The sequence below is a fragment of the Gadus chalcogrammus genome, chromosome 4 (assembly GCF_026213295.1).
Source record: "Gadus chalcogrammus isolate NIFS_2021 chromosome 4, NIFS_Gcha_1.0, whole genome shotgun sequence".
In the NCBI taxonomy this organism is placed as follows: Eukaryota; Metazoa; Chordata; class Actinopteri; order Gadiformes; family Gadidae; genus Gadus; species Gadus chalcogrammus.
This window is the reverse complement of record NC_079415.1, coordinates 4,268,263-4,287,550: the sequence shown is the minus strand read 5'-3', so window position 1 is coordinate 4,287,550 and position 19,288 is coordinate 4,268,263. Positions and strand designations below refer to the sequence as shown.

General features: G+C 50.3%; 1 protein-coding gene across 9 annotated transcripts in view; it reads left to right on the top strand.

Moving 5' to 3' along the window:
* Positions 1-816: 816 nt before the first annotated feature.
* Positions 817-19,288, top strand: part of sbf1 (SET binding factor 1) — a 67,874-nt gene continuing 49,402 nt past the window's right edge. For 7 of the 9 annotated variants that reach the window (XM_056589633.1, XM_056589632.1, XM_056589630.1 and 4 more), the window contains exons 1-2: positions 818-1,278; positions 18,946-19,031. In XM_056589633.1, the coding sequence (XP_056445608.1) occupies positions 1,224-1,278; positions 18,946-19,031 (141 nt within the window). In that variant the 5' untranslated portion in view covers positions 818-1,223. Of the gene's footprint in view, positions 1,279-18,945; positions 19,032-19,288 lie in introns of all 9 variants that reach the window. The other 2 variants (XM_056589627.1, XM_056589626.1) reach the window with 1 other exon arrangement.

The following is a 19,288-nucleotide window of genomic DNA, read 5'->3' as shown; positions in this document are numbered from 1 at the left end:
GGAGAACCAAGGACGGTGACTCCATCTCTGAAGGACGGCAGTGGCGTGTTTTGTCGGGATGTCCGGGGGTAAATGTGCTCATGCCTCCTTCCTCTAACCTCACTCCAACCTCACTCTCCCACAGTGAGGTTATCTCACTCTGGCCGTCAGGACAGCGCAGGAGTGACGAGCAGCCTTTGAGTTATATCATCCTGTCACGTTAAAGGGTGGACTACATACTACGTTGTAATCCACCGCAATTCAATGTTGTAAGCACACAAATAAACAACGCAGAAATGCCACAACAATGCTAAGTAACGATTTCTGTCAAAGCGTTTCAAAATAAATATTTTTTTACATAACTTAATAAACATTAGGTTCTACATTATATGCATATTATATATATACTATATAAAAAAATACTATAATTTATTGTTATTATTCACTTTTTTTATTTGCTCACAGAGAATGTTTATCTCCAATCAGAGTCGTGCTACCAGATAGGTATGCGTTGCTTTGGCTACCCGCATGCTTCCCTCTCTAAAGTTTCTCTTCCTGTCGTGTGTTCATAAGTTATACACAATAATAACCACGCTTATGCATATAACGAGGCCTAGGAACATTCAACGTTTACTTGAGCATGAAAGAGTGATACTTGCACTAGAATCAACCGTTGCTGAGACAACTACCACTTGAACACTTTACACCTTACACTTTACCCTACACTTCACCCTTCTTACTACACTTCTTTACTGATTATTACTGATTAATAACTTATTACCGCTGTTTTTTTACTCAATTTATTTTATTTTATTACTATCATTTATTATTGTGATCTATGCCTATTTTACATATTTTTATTTCTACATATTTTATTTGTACTTTTTTTTTTTTTTTAATCTTGTATTGTTGCTGCCATGTGGCGGTTGAGGAACCACGCCTAAGATTTGTACTCTTGTGTACTTGTACAATAAGTTGTAATCAAAGTAATTCTGATTCTGATTCTGACTACATGGACCGCTGTGGGACATTCCTGCCATGCGCCCCTCCCTGAGCCCTACTGCGCAGACTCGTCGCACGTCGCTGTCAGGGCCAGGCAGATCGGCAGTATGGCGGCGGGATACAGCTACAGGAAGGATGCTACCGTCGCCCGTGATGTGTCTCCCGCCGGCAGGACCTAAATGGAATATTGACGGAAAAACCAAAGGATTTAACCAGAGAGCCCTGTCGCCTTGAACTCCAAGATGACCCGGCTTGCTGACTACTTCGTTGTGGTCGGCTACGACCTCGATAAACGAGGTGGGTTGCTTGTGTTAGCCTCTCCAAGCTAGCCGTGTATTAGCCGCGGATCAGCCCCTGGTAAACAGGAGGCGGGGGACGGGCCGGCCCGGGGTGGAACACTCAGCCCGCTGCCCCGGAGTTACAGCCCGGGCGCGGCGTTACGACAGGCCGCGGATGCGTGGGCCTCACGGGGATTAGTGTACTTAGGCGTTAGCATGTCAGCCGGTGTCAGACGTCGCTTGGGGGAAATGAATAAAAAAGGCCGGTTTCTTAGTCGTAGTTGTGATGTGGGGTTGGCAACACTACATGCAAAAGGTCTGAACTGCGAGGCACGTTAGTTTACTGTCAGTTGGACGGGACAGTGCTAGCATTGATTTTTGGAATTGGGTTGGTGCAGATATGGTGTCTAAAATGAACTTTAGGCCGTGGTCGTTGAGAGTGATCGCTTTTGCGGTTTTGCAATAGCTGTCGTTTAGGGGGAGATTTTAAAGTTGACTGATCTAAGCTGCTGCAAAGAAACGCTTTCGGGGCAGTTGTGCTTTGCAGGATCCAGAGTGTAACACAGAGGGACAGCCACACTGACGTGGGCTCAACCAACGCTTGTTGATTTCTCCGGTAACACTTTGCACTTTGTCGTAGTGCGAACCGTTTCCCGACTCCATTTCCAATGGGTGATTGAATTCTTTGTTTTGTGTGGATTAACCCAGATGGCTTCGCCCCTCCCAGAGCCATAACGGCCATGGAGCGAGGAGCCCCCCCTGTCCTCCCTCTGTTGTCTGTTGGGACGGGGGGGGGAGTATGAACCGTTAACTGACGCCCCCCCCCCACCCCCAAATCCTCCATTCTTTCGTTCGTGCCTTGGCCTAGATCCGTGCAGTATAATGACCCGATAATCATGAAATATTCAGCTCCTCCTCATCCAATGAAGGCATGTTGCGAGTCGAGAACTTGTAACGTGGGAGTGTCTTATTTATAGAATCTGGTTTTTGCACCATGAATAATTCAGAACAGGCAAATCGTAACGTGACATGGGCCGCTAAAAGCAATGTGTGCGAGGCTTTTAGCGCGACGTGGTCCAGCGACACTACGCACTGTGGCTATTCGTATTTTGTGTGCCTGTCGTTTGAAGATATACGTACTTGGGGCCGGTGGCAGGATGTTATAACGTTGACGTTGCAAGCACTGCAAAAATCACCTCTTCCTGTTCTGTGCAGAACGCAGAGCAGGCCCGTAAAACGCATCTGGGAGCCAGACATTAAAGTGTTTGTGTGTCTCGGACCGGGTCGACCCTCTCTTGTAAAACACACACACATGAAGATGAAGATGATTGTTGTAGTTCACCCAATGTACCAGCACAACACACACACACACACTGTCTACAATAGGAACGACTTGGGGCCAGGCGGGCCTTTTTATAGGCATAATTGTAAAGTATTCAAGATACGTATTTGTGGCCCATTTCTATTAGCCTTTTACCTTTTACTCTGTGCAATTACACCACCGGGCCCGGCTTCATCGTCTTGATGTAGCAGGAGGAGTCATTAGTCTGAGGCACCACAACGCATCATTTCCTAAGTGGACCGAATGGGTATCGATTGTGCCAGGTCTCATTTCCCCCCCCCCCCCCCCCCCCCCCCCCCCCCCTTCACGCTGAGGCCTTCCCCAAGCCTCGTCAACAGCTCTGACACGCCCTCATCAAGACCAATTGGAGATGGTGTGTGTGCCTGTGTGTGTGTGTGTGTGGTCGTTGTGGTTGTGTATCCACCCTGAAAGGCTTTACAGGCTGTTCTGGAAGGGCCATTAGCGTGGCAGTAATGATTTCAGTCGGAGCGTGGTTTCGTTTCCGCGGGCTGCAGGCGCTGAGCTTAAAGCCCATTACAGGAAGGAGCAGGCAGGCTCTGGTAGTGAGCATGGCTCTCTGAACGGCTGTGGTGCCGATGGTAGATCAGGGGGGCGGCATGTGGCTCAGGATGGAGAGCGGGTTGGCTGGTAACCGGGAAGGTTGCTAGTTCGATCCCCGGCTCCTCCTAGGTAATTGTCGAGGTGTCACTGAGCGAGACTCTTACCCCTAACTGCTCCTGATGAGCTGGCGGTCGCCTTGCGTGACTGTCAACTCCGCTGTCGTTTTGTGAATTTGTGTATGAGATGGTGAATGTGAGCCAGTGTTGTAATGCGCTTTGAGTGGCCGCTTGTTAGAAAAGCGCTGCATAAATGCAGTCTATTTACCATTTACCAGATCGTCATTTGCATTGTTGACAACCTGGTTTTCAGGCCTTGCCTTTGGTGTCGGAGCAAACAGAAGCCAACTTCTTTCTTTCAACCCCACCCCCCCCCCCCCCTCAACCCCCCCCCCCCCCCCCCCCCCCCAAATCGATTCACTGAATAAAAGTAGCGAAACAATCAAGTCACCGAACCGGTCGGGAATTCGGTTCTTCTCGCGGGTTGGCGTTTCCCTCCAGGTCAGAAAGTACTCGCTGCATCCTGTGACTGCGAGCGCTTTTCGCACGGAGGTGTGTGTGTGTGTGTGTGTGTGTGTTAGTGTGGCTCTGTGTTTTGCATCTGCGCTCACATACACCTGACGGCGCCGCCGGGAGCCACTCCTATCTCCCCGCGTTCCCCCCTGTCCTGTCACCGGGCGCTGCTGTCCCGGGGCCACTGACTGAGCGGTGTGGAGGCGGAGACACAGCGGCACAGTCTGTCCTGTCTTGTTGCGTTGTGGCGTCTCGCTGAGCAGTGTCCCCGGGCGGACAAAGGTCCCCAGTGTTTTATGAGCGGGGCGCAAAGAGCTATTTGCTACCCTCTCTCTAATTAGGCTGCTGCTGCTGCTGCTGCTGCTGCTGCTGTCGTACGCGGCGCTGTGTTCCCTTCCCTCGGTCACTTGTTCACTTGTTCGCTTGTTGGCTCGGACACCAAGGAGCCGAGGAGGACCGCGGTTTAGGTTTCAAAATGTTTCCGTCCGTCCGCCGTCTTCCCGTCACCTAGGTGTCGGGTGGCCCACACGGCCGTCGTGAGTCCGGGTGCTGGATCCGGATCTACCTGGGAGCAGAGGCAGGCTGTCTCTGGTGGCGGGGGACCAGGGCCGTCGTAGGGACCGGTCGGGGGGCCCGCTGCATTAGGCCCGTGAAGGGCGGCATCAGCTCAGTCAGGGGGTAGGGCGGGTCGGCTGGTGGTAACCCCAGGGTTGCTGGTTCGATCCCCGGCATCCCCCACAACTAGCTAGTGTGTCGAGGTGTCCCTGAGCATGGCACCTAACCCCGACTGCTCCTGACCAGCTAGCTGCTGATGACGCCGCCGTCGGTGTTTGAATGTGTGTATGAATGGGAGAAGGAAATATTGTAAAGCGCTTTGGGTGGCCTCTGTTTACAAAAATGCACTATAGAAGATGCAGTCCATAAAGGGGCCGTGGATGCAGGGCCTAGTGGGGCCCTGGATGCAGGGCCGTGGAAGCAGGGCCTTGGTGGGGCCACTGTAGCAGGGCCCTTGGTTGCAGGGCCTTGGAGGGGCCACTGTAGCAGGGCCCTTGGTTGCGGGGCCGCTTCAGCGAGGCTCTTCTGGTTGAAGCTGCGCCACCGACGGCTGCTGTGTTTTGACAGCCGCCCTCCGCTGTGTCGAGAACTTGGGATACGCCGTCCGCGGTCCAAACAGGAAGTAGGGAGAGGGAGAGGAGGAGGGAGGAGGGAGGAGGGGGGGTTGGAGACCCAAGGGAGATTTATTGAGAGCGAGAATCCAGATTGTCCCTCTGTCAGTGTGTGCGTGTGTGAATGTCTGTAGGGTGTGTACACTTTTGTGCAAAGAGCTCCATTGAAGTACACACACACACACACACACACACACACACACACACACACACACACACACACACACACACACACACACACACACACACACACACACAGGGCTCCATTCTGGCCCCATCTGTCCGCCTTGCAACCAGAGGGACTCTGGTGAATACTGTGGTGTCTCCAGCAGAATAGAGGAGTCTTTGCTTCTTTCCCAAGTGACAATCCTGGCAGGGGATTCTATGTCCAGTCCCCCCCCACCCTCAGCTCAACATTAAGCAGCCCTCCCTCTGGTTCACGCCTTGCTGCTGAAAGACTTCAAATGGAAACTATTGATTACGCACACACTGGCACTCACCTGTTTAGTGCAGTAGAAATGAGGGGTGATCACCTGCCGGGTGTGTGTGTGTGTGTGTGTGTTTGTGTGTGTTGCAAACGTCTACAAGATGTTGAGTAGGGATGCAGTTAAAGTGAAGTCAACGCTAAAGGTCTTCAGAGAGAGAGAGAGATCATTTGCAACTAAAAGAGAAGGAGAGAGAGCGCATGCAAGCAACTCAGAAGGAGAGCAAGAGAGAATATCTAACAGAGAGAGTGCATGCATGCAACCCAGAAGGAGAGAGAGAATATTTAACGGAGAGAGTGCATGCATGCAACTAAGAGAAGGAGAGAGAGGATATGCAACTGAGAGAGAGAGCACATGCATGCAAGTCAGGGAGAGGGAAGGAGAGGGAGAATATGCAATTCAGAGCAGGAGAGCGAGAGAATATGCTAGTACTGAGAGAAGGGGAGAGAGAGCGCATGCATGCAACTCGGAGAGAGAGGGAGCACATGCATGCAACTCAGAGAGTGAAGAAGAGAGAGAGAGAGTATGTAACTCAGAGAGAAGGAGGGACGTGTTTGTCTGCGGCCCGATGCCCCTTCGACGGCCGGCCCACCGCAGCCTCACGGACACTCTAGAAATAGCTCCCCTCGATCTGCCTCCCATAGGGCGGGCAGAGGGGCGGACGGGCTGCTGCTGGCGGCGGCAGTGCTGGTGGTGGCGGCGGTGGCGTCTGTGGGGTCAGAGCGTTTCCCTGAGTCTCCGCCCTGCCGGGGTTTGCACCGCCTTCGTGATCCCCTCCTCAGTTAGCCTACGCTGTTGTGGTTCTTAGGTTGACTTTCGTTGTTGTTGTTTGCATGTGGACTACGTTGTGGTTTTGTATCGTGGCCTATGTTTTTTTTTTTTTGTTGTCACGTTTTCGTTGTTTTTTGTGTGTCACCTATGTCGTTAGTTTTCGGCCTACGTTGTGGTTGGTTTTTGCTAGTTGTAACAATCCAAATAGTATAGTTTTCATGAATCCCATCTCCATGCCAGTGTGTCCAACATCAATACGGCTCGTTTAAAGTGTGCTAGTAAGCGTTTAGTGGTGCTGGCTGCCTGCCCTGGTTCTGGGCACGGCCTCTCTGCTCTCTGCACCTCTGGCCTAGCAATGTCAGAGATGAGTGACTCTGCTTTCTACACATCTGGCCTGGTGATGTCAGAGATGAGTGACTCTGCTCTCTACACATCTGGCCTGGTGATGTCAGAGATGAGTGACTCTGCTCTCTACACATCTGGCCTGGTGATGTCGGAGATGAGTTTCTCTGCTCTCCACACATCTGGCCTGGTGATGTCAGAGCTGAGTTACTCTGCTCTCTACACTCGTGGCCTGGTGATGTCAGAAATGAGTTACTCTGCCCTCTACACTCTTGGCCTGGTGATGTCAGAAATGAGTTACTCTGCTCTCTACACATCTGGCCTGGTGATGTCCGAGATGAGTTACTCTCCGCACCCCTGGGACGATGATGTCAGCCCTGGTGGGGGGGCTGCATGACCTCAATCACCTCCTCATCACATGGCTTTATAACATGTTCAGCCCTTATGCTCGCAGTGTGTGAGCGCAGCACGGTATAGGAGGTCTTTGCAAATGTAACATTATGGATTTGGTTGCATGTTCCATTGTGCACATGTGTTCTCGTTCGTTGGTGCCTCTGTTGTTCGTTCTGGCTACTCTGTCTGTAGATTGTGCTAGGCGACGTGTTTGCTATCTGTAGTCAATGTGTGACTTGGTGTATTCCTGCGGTGAAATTCTGTGCTCTCTGTTGTCGTGGGTACATGTTTCTGTGTGTGTGCGTCTGTGCTCGTATGCGTGTTTCGGCGCATTTCCGTGCTTGCCTCTGTCACTTATTGTGTTTGAGTGCATGCATGAAGAACTGCATGCCTGCATGAATGAGTACGTGTATGTATACTATGTATGTATGCGTGAGTGAGTGTGCGAGTGTGTGAGTGCGTGCGTTATTGTGTGAGTGTATTAGTGAGTGGATGAATGTGTGAGTGCATGCTTGAGTATGCCTGTATGTGCATGGCTCTCCAACTCGGCGCCCTGTCTGTGTGCTGAAGGCTTTTTATTCAGAGACATCTGAGGGCCCCATGGACCTGAGAGCCAGCCCCCATTCCTTCCACATAGCTAGGGAGGGGAAGACCGGGTCACAATGCATACCATAGCACACGCATACTCATATACTCACACACACAAGCGTCTGTCCTGCAGGCTGATGATGTCATATGCAAATGTGTGAATAGCCTGCCTGTGTTTAAGATGATCGTATCAGACATGCAAACTTAGGCCTCATTTCAACCAAATGTGTGACTTTACCGTAGCAGGATATTGCACTTGTGGTTAGGGTGTTGGACGACCTACTACACACACACACACACACACACACACACACACACACACACACACACACACACACACACACACACACACACACACACACACACACACACACACACACACACACACACACACACACACACACACACACACACACACACAGCGATCCGAGCCAGTGATAGGGTCGGGGCGTCGTGTGGTCTCATGCCATGTGTAGCCACGGTTGGAGCCCCCAAGCTGGCTTTGATGGTCTTCCCTGGAATTTGGAGAATTCCCCCTCCAGCCCTCTATATTCCCGTGCCCCGGGGGATTGAACCCGCGTCCCACTGAGCCGGTCCAGACAATAACAGGCTACTGGTTTGAGTCCCCACTGGGCGGAGTCTTGAAGTCCTCCGGGGGTTGGTGTGCGTTCTCCGTCGGTGTGGTGACCTTATCTTGTTGTGTTAGCGTATGGTTTAGCCGGCCGCACACAAGACAAGACACACACACACACACACCTGTCAACAGTTTGTGGAATTACAAATCATCGTTTAACTTTTTTTCTGCACAGTTGTCTTCTTGTCACTAGTGCAAGTTCTCTTCTGAATCAAACCTGCAAGAGGCAAAGAAGCTCAGCTCTTGAACACTTCCAACTCAACGCTTCTTCATTTATCAATGACCGGTTCATCCCCCCTCCCCCCCACCCCGATGTGAAGACGTTTGTGTTTTGTTGAGGCTGCGTGGAGGACCTCAATCCCACCATCCTAACCGGGTTATGTTGCACCACAGATTAGAGATCTCTAACCACACAGGTCTCCTCAATTCAAAACGCCGGCCCGGCTGAATTGTTTGTCGCACAAACAAGCAAGGAGCAGACGGGGCAGCCATCGCCCAGCCTTGCACTGTTGGAGAGTGTGATGATAGTTTGATAATATGGGCCAGGCGGAAACCTGAGGCCTGCTCTATTGTTTCGAGAGAGAGAGAGAGAGAGAGAGAGAGAGAGAGAGAGAGAGAGAGAGAGAGAGAGAGAGAGAGAGAGAGAGAGAGAGAGAGAGAGAGAGAGAGAGAGAGAGAGAGAGAGAGAGAGAGAGAGAGAGAGAGAGAGAGAGAGAGAGAGAGAGAGAGAGAGAGAGAGAGAGAGAGAGGCAGATAGGTGTGGTAACCACTGCCGTCGCCTCGGTGTCTCCGAGCAGACGCTCTGAATGACTTCCGGCTCGCCGCTCGCTGTCTGCCGGACCAGGGTTCAGATCACCTCGGGGGGGGGGGGGGGTAGAGGAGACGGAGGCAGCCTCCCCTGGAGGTGATGGTGGGGTGGGTGGGCGGGTGTATGTGTGTTGGAAGTGTTGCTCCCTCACACTCATGTGACTGTCACCAGCTGATGAGTGTGCAGGCAGGCATTCATTCATGCCTCATTCCTGCCATACTTGCACCATCTCTCACCAAGCTCTCTCTCTAGCTGTCGCTCTGCTCTCTCTCTCTCTGTCTCTGTCTCTGTCTCTCTCTCTCTGTCTCCCGCTATACATGTATCATATAATTCGTCACATCTGATGTAGGGATGCAAACAATTAATCGATTATCGATTAATTGTCGATAAGAGATTACTCGATTAAAATAAATTACTTGCAATTAATCGCATTTTAACCCGTAATTCCCCAACCGTCCACGTGAGGGCGCACTTGACGCCAGACGTACTTGACGCACACGCGGGAACACAAGCGGGAACACAAGCAAAGCAGGGCCGTGTTCCAATACCCGTGCTTCCATGAATATACTTAAAGGAAGTAGGCCTATACTATCCGCACTGGCTACTACGTACATTTTTCAGATGCGAGTGCTGTTCCAAATCGAGTACTCCGTGGTGCACTAACCGGAAATTACGATCACGACTGCCGCCGTGGCTCCTCCCCCGCAATAAACATCCCGCTTTGAACGGTGAACTCTTTACGCCTAGCAGCTATAAAAAGCTATAAAAACTATAAAAACTACAAAATGACTATATTAATGCAGGCTATGTGGAAAATGCGCCGACTTTGGCTCAGCCTGGCTCCGCCTCTTCCGCTACGTAGCTAAGAAGGCTGCCGTTGAGTACGGGGAGTGTCCTTCGATCCACACTTCACGATTAGCCCGTTTTGAGTACGGCATCCGGGTCCTTGAAGTATACTTCTTTTCGCCGGATCTGAATTGGAGTACTGCGTACTCAAATTTTGGCTAGTAAGTACGGACAGTACGGGTATTGGAACACGGCAGGACGGAGTGCAGTATGGAGCCACTTTAAGTTGGTTAATGACGACAAAGACGCCAAATGCACAATATGTGGAAGTATTCTAAAGTACAACAACTAAACGACTTTGTTGAATTACCACCTAAATGTGTCACATTCAGAAGGAAATTCAGCTTCTCAGAAGAATTGCCGCTTATCAATTAATCGATCATCGATCGATAAGATGAAACAACTATCGATTAATGAATTACTCGATAATTTGCATCCCTAATCTGATGTGATCAGGCAACAATTGCTGATAAAGCTGTCAAATATATATGAAAACAGAAATTACAAGATATTATATTGACATACCTGAGATATTAATAAATATCGTCTCTTTCGCATGAATTGCCTTTACGGATTCGGAAGCATCTAATTAACCCTGGAGAGAGAGGGACATACAGCCAAGGAGAGAGAGAGAGAGAGATTTCCTGATTCTATGGTTGTACAGAGCACTGTGTGTGTGTGTGTGTGTGTGTGTGTGTGTGTGTGTGTGTGTGTGTGTGTGTGTGTGTGTGTGTGTGTGTGTGTGTGTGTGTGTGTGTGTGTGTGTGTGTGTGTGTGTGTGTGTGACAACCTGTCAATAGCAGCCTTGATCATCCCGGGCCTGTTGTTGTTGCTGCTGGCCTCCCCAGGAACGGTGCCTCTTCCCTGGGAGGGGACGGGCCCACCGGGTGGGGGTCAAGGAGTTTGTTTACCCTGGAGCTCTGAGCCTTGTTCCTGTTTGAAAAAAAAACCAACAAGACGTTATTGGCTGGAACCTAACGCATTGTCTTTGAGAACTCATTGAGGACACTAGGTGTGTGTGTGTGTGTGTTTTAGCAACTCTTCTATTTTTGTACTTTTATTGTTTTTTGGTCGTCATCATCACTCGGTCTCATTTGACAGGACTATCTTTGGTCGTGGCTGGACTGACTCATTCTTTGACTCTTTTTTGTATGACAGTGCTTTGTGTAAAAAGGAAGGACTTCTCTGTGCCTGAGATCTGATAACACCGTTGTAGATCATGGGTTATTCTCGCTGTCTACGGGCCTCAATGTTAAGACAATAGGCCTTAAGGCTGTTTAGGGAAGTAGGCCACAACATTCACCATGCTTAGATGGAATCGTTGCAACTGTTGCATAAAAGCAATATCACAATTTGCTTAAGTAACAAAAAGCTGCCTTTTAAATTCTAAAGAAAGTGCCTTTTCCACTGTGTCTGGACCATGCTACTCTAAAAAGCTAGCTATAAAATAAGTTATAAAATAAAGTGCTTCTGTATAATAAAAATGGTACAGTTGAACAAGATGCATTTGCATTTCACAGGAATGTTGCAGTACCAAAAATATCATGTGGAACACAACTGTTGCCCAAAACATTAATATTTCTCAGTAGCTTTAAAAAAAAGTTCTGAAAAAAAAAAAAGGTTATGAAATTAAATCGATTTTGGGCCATTTTATATTGATTCTCTATCGTAGTAATTGAGAATCGCGATTCTTATATGAATCGATTTTTTGGCACACCCCTACTAATTGACCCTGTCAGTTACAGTCACAGGAATAGACAAGGTATGGAGTACTATATGAAGTAACTTTAAGCTTATCTCAGACCGCTTCCAGCTTCCAAGGTCCATCTTAAAGTGAGCCTTTTAAGTGAGATATATGACCGACACTGTGCACGGCGAAGAAAACTCCCACTTTCCAACATCTTCCTCTCAAACGTCTGGGACTACTTTTCCGTTTCCCCCCCCCACATTTTTAGCTCCTAGTGTTCTCTGAGGCGATTTCCTCTCCTGGAAAGCCTGCAGTTTGTGTGTGTGTGTGTGTGTGTGTGTGTGTGGATGGTTGTCTGAGCGATGGGGAGGAGGGGTTGGGTAGGGGAGAAGAGACGGCTCGGCTCGGGTGCATTCGTTTTGCAGGAAGGATGTGAGTTTGCTGAAGAGCTTTTCGCACAAAGAAAACGTCGCTCACGGTCGCCAGGGCGATGGCAGCTTTCAGATTGACCCCCTCCGCCATCCATCCCCCCAAATACCAGCTCTGCCTGGGCCCGGGAGCCAGGCTCCGGCCCGGTTCAGATTGATCGACCGCGTTTTACTGGCTCCTTTATCTTGTGTGTGTGTTCAGTTCAGCTGAATGTCCTGGCTCATTGATAAAGTGCTGGATTGCTAAGGAGGGGTGGTGGTGGTGGGGGTGTGTGTGTCTTGTATTGTGTCTCCCCCCGAATGGGGTGGGGGTGTGGGAGGTCCGGGGGGGGGGGGGGGTGTGGGTGTGACTGTCTGGGGCCCCAAGAGCTCCTTCCATTCAGAGTCACTTACTCACCCTCAATTACTGCAACACTGGGGTGTGTGTGTGTGTCACACAGTGTGTGTGGGCGGGGGGGGGGGGGGGGGGGGGGGGGGGGGGGGGGGGGGGGTTGTGTGCCATTAGTTGATTAAAAGTTTGTGTGTGTACCCGTGTGATGTTATCAGAGAGTTGGTCCCATATCTTTATGAGAAAGTGTGCGTTTGCCTGCGTGATTGTCAAGTGAGTGTATGTGTGCATGTGACCAGCATGCTTGGTGTGTTCATATTTGTTAAACCAGAAGACGTAATTAAAAACATAGCACAGCCCAATGCTCTCTAGTGAAAGGGTGTGGCGCTTCGATTAATGTGTGTGCGTGTGTGTGTGTGTGTGTGTGTGCGCACGTTTGTGTGTGCGCATGCACATGCACACACGTTGTTCGCATACTTGTGTGAGCATTTCCCTGATTGAAACTGGAACACCGCCGGTAACGCCTTAACTCGTAACATTGGCGTGTAGCCACTCGTGCACAAATGTGTGTGTGTGTGTGTGTGTGTGTGTGTGTGTGTGTGTGTGTGTGTGTGTGTGTGTGTGTGTGTGTGTGTGTGTGTGTGTGTGTGTGTGTGTGTGTGTGTGTGTGTGTGCGCGTGCGCGAGCGTGCTAGCGCGCTCATATCTCAGAGAGACTCCGGAGGGCTGATGTCATGGGTTCCATCGTGATGCAACGCTGAGATGATCTCAGCGTTCTTTAGGAGATCCGTGTGTTCACACACTAATCTATGTTTGACGTGGAGGCGTCGCGGAAACGGCTGAGCCATGTTACCGTGGACGCGCTGAGGGTGGGAGTGGGTAGAAGCAGAAGTGTGTTCTGCGCACACCGGTCAAAGCAACTGTCGACACCTGCATCCTGTGTAGTTCTTCTTTTATGGTGCTGTTGCGCACTATTTATTCATTTAGCAGAGGCTTCTTTCCAAAGCAACCGTCTGCGCGGGTGTGTGTGTGCAGGTGTGTGTCCTTGTGTCTTTCTGTCTGTGCATGCGTGCAGGTGTGTATGTGTGTGTCTTTCTGTGTGCTTGTGTGTGTTTGTGTGCAGGTGTGTGTCCTTGTGTCTCTGTCTATTCATGCGTGCAGGTGTGTGTGTGCGTCTTTCTGTGTGCTTGTGTGTGTTTGTGTGCAGGTGTTTGTCCTTGTGTCTTTCTGTTTGTGCATGCGTGCAGGTGTGTGTGTGTGTGTGTGCGTCTTTCTGTGTGCATGTGTGTGTTTGTGTGCAGGTGTGTGTCCTTGTGTCTCAGTCTGTCTGCATGCTTGCGTGTGTGTCCTTGCCTGTCTGTCCTTGTGTCTGTATGTGTCACGCGTGTGCGTGATGTCCTGCCTCCTCAAGTCCCCCCCCCCCCTCCTGTCACGCTGAAGTCAACCGTGTTATGTGCTGATAACCCGTGTGGCTCCCACTGCGCTCCGACACAGCATCACTGTCCCCGCGGTGCCATCGACGTGCCCCTACTAGCACGCCTGACATTTACCACCAACGGCCTCCTGACAGGATCCTGCCTGCCTCCAGTACGCTCCAGCGTGCACCGCCAGGTAGAACGGGGGCCCACCCCCCAGCTGAAAGGCACTGGGTTCCATCCCCCCAAGCCGAAATGCTCTTGGTTCCAACCCCCCAAGCCGAAATGCTCTTGGTCCCAACCCCCAACCCCCAAGCCGAGAGGGTCTGTGTTTCATCCCCCCAAGCCGAAAGGCTCTTGGTTCCAACCCCCCAAGCCAAAATGCTCTTGGTTCCAATCCCCAAGCCCTTTAGGCTCTTGGTTCCAACCCCCAAGCCGAAAGGGTCTGGGTTCCATCCCCCTAAGCCGAAAGGCTCTTGGTTCCAACCCCCAAACCCCCAGGCCAAAAGGCTCTGGTTTCCAAACCCCAACCCCCAGGCTGAAAGGCTCTTGGTTCCATCCCCCCAAGACGAAAGTTACTGGGTTCCAACCCCGATATCCACGCAGTCTGTCGGCCTACGGCCCTCTGTAGTGAGGTGACCCCTCGACCCCTCGCCGCTCCTCAACGACACAAACTCGAAAGTGTCTCAGCGTGATCCGTCACACGATTGTTAATCATAAGAGTCCCCTGCTCGTATCGTTTTATGTTGAATTAAGCTGGAAATGCTGCATTATGAGGGTCGGTTTAGCCTTAAATAACGTTTCACTTCAGCCTTATTTTCTTGAGGCAGTTCAGGTTGTGTGACCACAAGGGTTTTTCACTTCTCCCTGTGAAGTTGGATTCTAATCAGGGCTAGCTGTTGTTATGTGAGACAATAGCGTTTGTTGACAAAGTTATGCGGTGAGTAATGGCGCACGCATTCTAAACCTCCTGTGAGGAACTGGAAGCTAGCACATATTTAGGCGCCAGTCAGTGTACAACACACTGCTTTACATCAACATCGCTGTTAGCAGATGCATGGAGTAAAGACTGCATTGTCTACACACACAGCCCTCATATGAACTCCTCTGAGTCTGTCTACTCCGCTGCGTTGGATTGACAAGCTTGTGTTTTGGGTTCATTAAACTGATGACCACATCCCTATTCCGTCCTCTCACTGTTCAGAAGGCCGGCCTTGTGGCCAGGTCACCTGCCACATAGTGTAATACCGCTTCCCCTGCATCGTTGAGCCTCTTTGTTGTTGCTCTACGGTGCTGACTACTGCTGCAGATCTATTGTGCACTGCCAGTGATGCAGGGAAATATCAAATGATGCAACAAACGTTTGTTCAGGGCAGGGAAACATTATCTACCTTTCTTGTTTGCGTATCGCTTGTTTCTTCATTCACAACAATTGTCAATTTGATTTGAGTTTGTTGCTGTTGTTGTTGGTTGATACTAGGCCGTCACTGGTCTTAATCGAACCGCGGTTTAAACATCTAGTCAAACATTTGTCGGCCATCTAAACTTCCCTCATCTACCACTCATTGAAAACCAGTACACGCGCACACACACACACACACACACGCACACGCACGCGTCGTCGTCTGCTGTGGGCATGACGCAGCCTTCTGTAGGCCAACATATGACCAGCTTTAGGTTAGTGGTTGTAATGGTGGAGGCGTCTCTAATGCGCTGTACTGGTAAAGCCTAATGTAGTGCTCCGGATGCTTCCAGCCGGTGGTGTGTGTTTCTGGTGAAGGGTGAGGTGTTTCTGTCTTCCTGCAGAGTCAGACGCTCATCTGAGCACTGGACTCCATTAGCAGAGCTCAGAGCTGTAGCTCAGGTGTGTGCGTGTGTCTGAAACACACACTGAACCGTCCCTGGGGAGCCAAGTTAATATTCAACATTGTCATTGTCAACTAGTCATCAACATTGCATTGTAACGGTTACTTTCAGTTTTATTCATTGGATACTATCTCGTTTATGCAGTTGCAATGTGTGGAGAGGGACTTTCACTATTCAATATTGGATCAAATTAGTTGTTGTGATGAGAAATTCAATATTTATTCACTACCATTTACTTAATTTAATAGTTAATAGTATTTGGGTGTCAAGCAGCAAAGCTGCGAGACAACCTATTGTTTTTATTATTATAGATTATATTGTAATTACTCGTCTATATAATATTTTTTGCCAGAAGTTATTGTTTATTTCGACCAAATCCTGCTCAAGGACCCCTAGAATGTGGACATTGGAATTCAAAAACAAGAACCTTTTGCACCTCAACCCGGCAGATGTTCCAACAAAGCCGAAGCTTTATCCAAATGTGTCCGTCGCAGTGACTTCTATTTCCCTGTCACCTGATCCTCATCCTTCCCTGACCCAGATAAGTTCCGTTCAGTCTGCAGCCAACCGGACAACACTCAAGACACGCCCCCTAGTGTGCGTACACGCGCGTGCTTGCAATAGTCCACGGCACGCTCGCTCACGCCGTTTGCACATGCACACTCTGTAACCACCTGAGCAGAGAAGAACGCCGCAGTGCTGCCATAGGGTCGACGCCTGGTTCTCCAGAAGAACCAGGCCACGAACCCAAACCAGGCCACGAACCGAAACCCGAGCCCAGCCATGCTGGGCTCGGGTTTCGGTTCCTAGCCTGGTTCAAAGCTTGCAGCTCCCGTGGTAACGTGGGGGCTGCCACGCACGTCGCCGGGGTTTCACAGACTGAAAAGTCCCCGGCTTGCATCAGGTGTGTGTGTGTGTGTGTGTGTAGCGTGCCATGAGTCACCCACAGTCTGGGCGCAGTGGTCACATGCAGCGTGGAAGGGGCCCGCGAAGACTGGTTGAAGCTCTGGTGGAGCGGTGGTATCTTCTTATCTTATCATTTCTCCGTAACTGCTTGCCTGCTTTCTTAAGGATGACATCATGTTGGTTTGGGTTTCGTTTTTAGTTTGCATCCAGTGTTTTAATACTTCATAACCCGTTTTTCATCTGGCACTGTGTGTACAAACTTGTGCTGTTGTGTAAACCATCCATCCATGTCTTACTCTGAACTCTCTCGGATCAAGCTGCATCTAGGGAAGGAGGCTGGAACAACTTTCAAGAGTTGTACCATCTCGTGATCTTAATTTTGATTTGAATAATTCACACCGTCCCATTAAAAAGTCTTGCGTTGAGGTTCCAGTGAAAAGCTGAGCGCTCTTCACTGATGTGTGGTTATAAGACTGGGAGGAAGAGTAGCAGCCGCCCACTGCATGGACGCCTGCGTCTCTTCGCTGGATCTCACAGGAGGTCTAGACGTGTTGCTGGCGGGGGCCCTGGAATGACAGGAATCTAGACCAGTGAGTGCAGAAGGACTGCACCCCTGTCCACCTGACGATACACACACACAGAGAACTCAGGGACCGGGAAGGGAAGGCTGACATCAAACAGACCAGGGAGAGCAGGACAGACGGAGGAGTGAGTGATGGAGAAAACAGGATAAGAGAAGAGAAGACACGGTCAGAGGAGAGGGGAATGGAGAGAACATGACGAGGAGAGAGGACGCAGACAGAGGGAGGAGAGAGGGATGGAGAGAACATGACAAGAAAAGAGAAGACAGACAGAGGAGAGAGGGATGGAGAGAGCGTGATGAGAGAAGAGAAAACACGGGTGCAGGGTCTTGCAAGGGACTTGTATTCGGAGGGTTGCTAATTTGATCCCCGGCTCATCCTAGCTAGCTCCTAGAGTGTCGAGGTGTTCCTGAGCAAGACGCCTCACCCTGACTGCTCCTGACGAGCTGGCTGTCGCCTTGCATGGTTGACTCCGCTGTCGGTGTTGTAAGCCGTTATGCTAAATGCCCTAAACTGTAAAATGGAGGAGAAAGAGAGAGAGATAGCAAAGCGATGGAGTGAACATGAAGCATACGGAAGAGGAGAGAGAAGGGGCAAGGCAAAGATGAGAGGCCAGGCTTTGAGAGAGGGTGGGGGAAAGGATCGGTGAGGAGAGGGAGAGGTCAGACAGGGGAGAGGAGGAGGAGGAGGAGGAGGAGGAGCAGCAGGAGGAGCAGGCATCTCAACAGACCCAGAGACGTGAGAAGAGAGGAGAATGCCGCTGGGAATAGATGGGAGAGCGAGAGATGGGGGCAAGAGAAGACGAGGAGGAGCAAGCCCCTTTGACTCCATCCCTCAAAGACGACTGCTTCGATAGATAGAGAGGGAGAGAGGGCGGGGGGGGGGGGGGGGGGGGGGGATTACTCTGTAGTGTGTCTTGGGAGCTAGCCTACTTTATGTTTGTGTATTGTTTGTGTATGTCTGTGTTCATGTTTTGGTTCCCTTGGTAAGAATAGGCCCACAGGGGCAATGTTTTTTCGTCCTCTCTGACGCAGCATTCAGACCCAACGAACCCTTCGCCTCTCCTCTATTTAACCCGGGCATACTATCTCTTTCTTCCTGCGCCTCCATTTTGTTTTGAGTGCGTCGAGTTTCCGGGGGTTCTTTCTGTGCGGCGTCGGTTCGGGGGTATTGTCCGCCCGTATGAATGCTGCCATTAAGCAGACGGCTGGGGCCTCCGACGAGGCCTCCGCTGAAAGGGACACTTGTGGTGGTGTCGGGTGTGTGTGTGTGTGTGTGGGGGGGGGTTACATAAGGTCTTTGTCATGTCGCCGCACCGCCCGCCCGGCCCCTGCTAGGGACAGGGCCCCAACGCGGGATGGGCCCCACGGTTAGTCAGCAGGAAATGGGGGAAATTTAGAAAGTGAAAGCGTTTTGGATGGCCTTGTTTTCACGTGCTGAACCGTTGGTCTCGGGGTTGAGTAGGGACTCGGGAGTTCGTTGATGACCCCAACGTGGCAGTTTGTTCTAGGGTTTCAAGATGAGTTGTTAATGTTGAGAGTGTGGCATGATGACTTATTTATTGATTTAGACAGCTTGGGCTCTGACATTCTGTGCTAACATCTGCCGGGACAGTTTGTCCTGGGGTTTGATTCATAATCAAGTCTGAGATCAATGATGATTGATCTCATTGATTGATTTTGCCTTGTCTCTTCTGCTTAACTTGTTCACTAATCCCAATGGTGTCGCATTGTGTAATTTGTGTTTGTTTGGTTCAATAATCTTTGGCATGTACCAATTGTTGTTGGCTTAACTACGTCGGCCTACTGTAGGATATCTGAGGGCTACATTAGCATATACTCTGAAATCTGTGTAAATACCCTTTTGTATTTACAGACTAATAGGATTGTACAGTTGCTAAACAAACAAAACAATGCTTTCAAACGGCTCTGACTAAACGGTAATTAACCGCCTTTCCTTCTCTCTCCACAGGGGGCGCTGAGGGACAGGGTTGTATTGTCCAGCGCTTTCCTGAGAAGGATTGGGAGGACAACCCTTTCCCACAAGGGGTTGAGCTGGTACGTCGACACAACCCAAACACTCACTCACACGCCTATGGACACATGAAATCAGGGTGAACACATGAACTGAGAATGAACACACAAACTCAGGATGCACACATGAACTCAGGATGAACACATGAACTGAGAATGAACACACCAACTCAGGATGAACACATGAACTCAAGATGAACACATGAACTCAGGATAAACACACAAACTCAGGATGAACACATGAACAAACAAGCTCAGGGTGAACGCATGAACTGAGAATG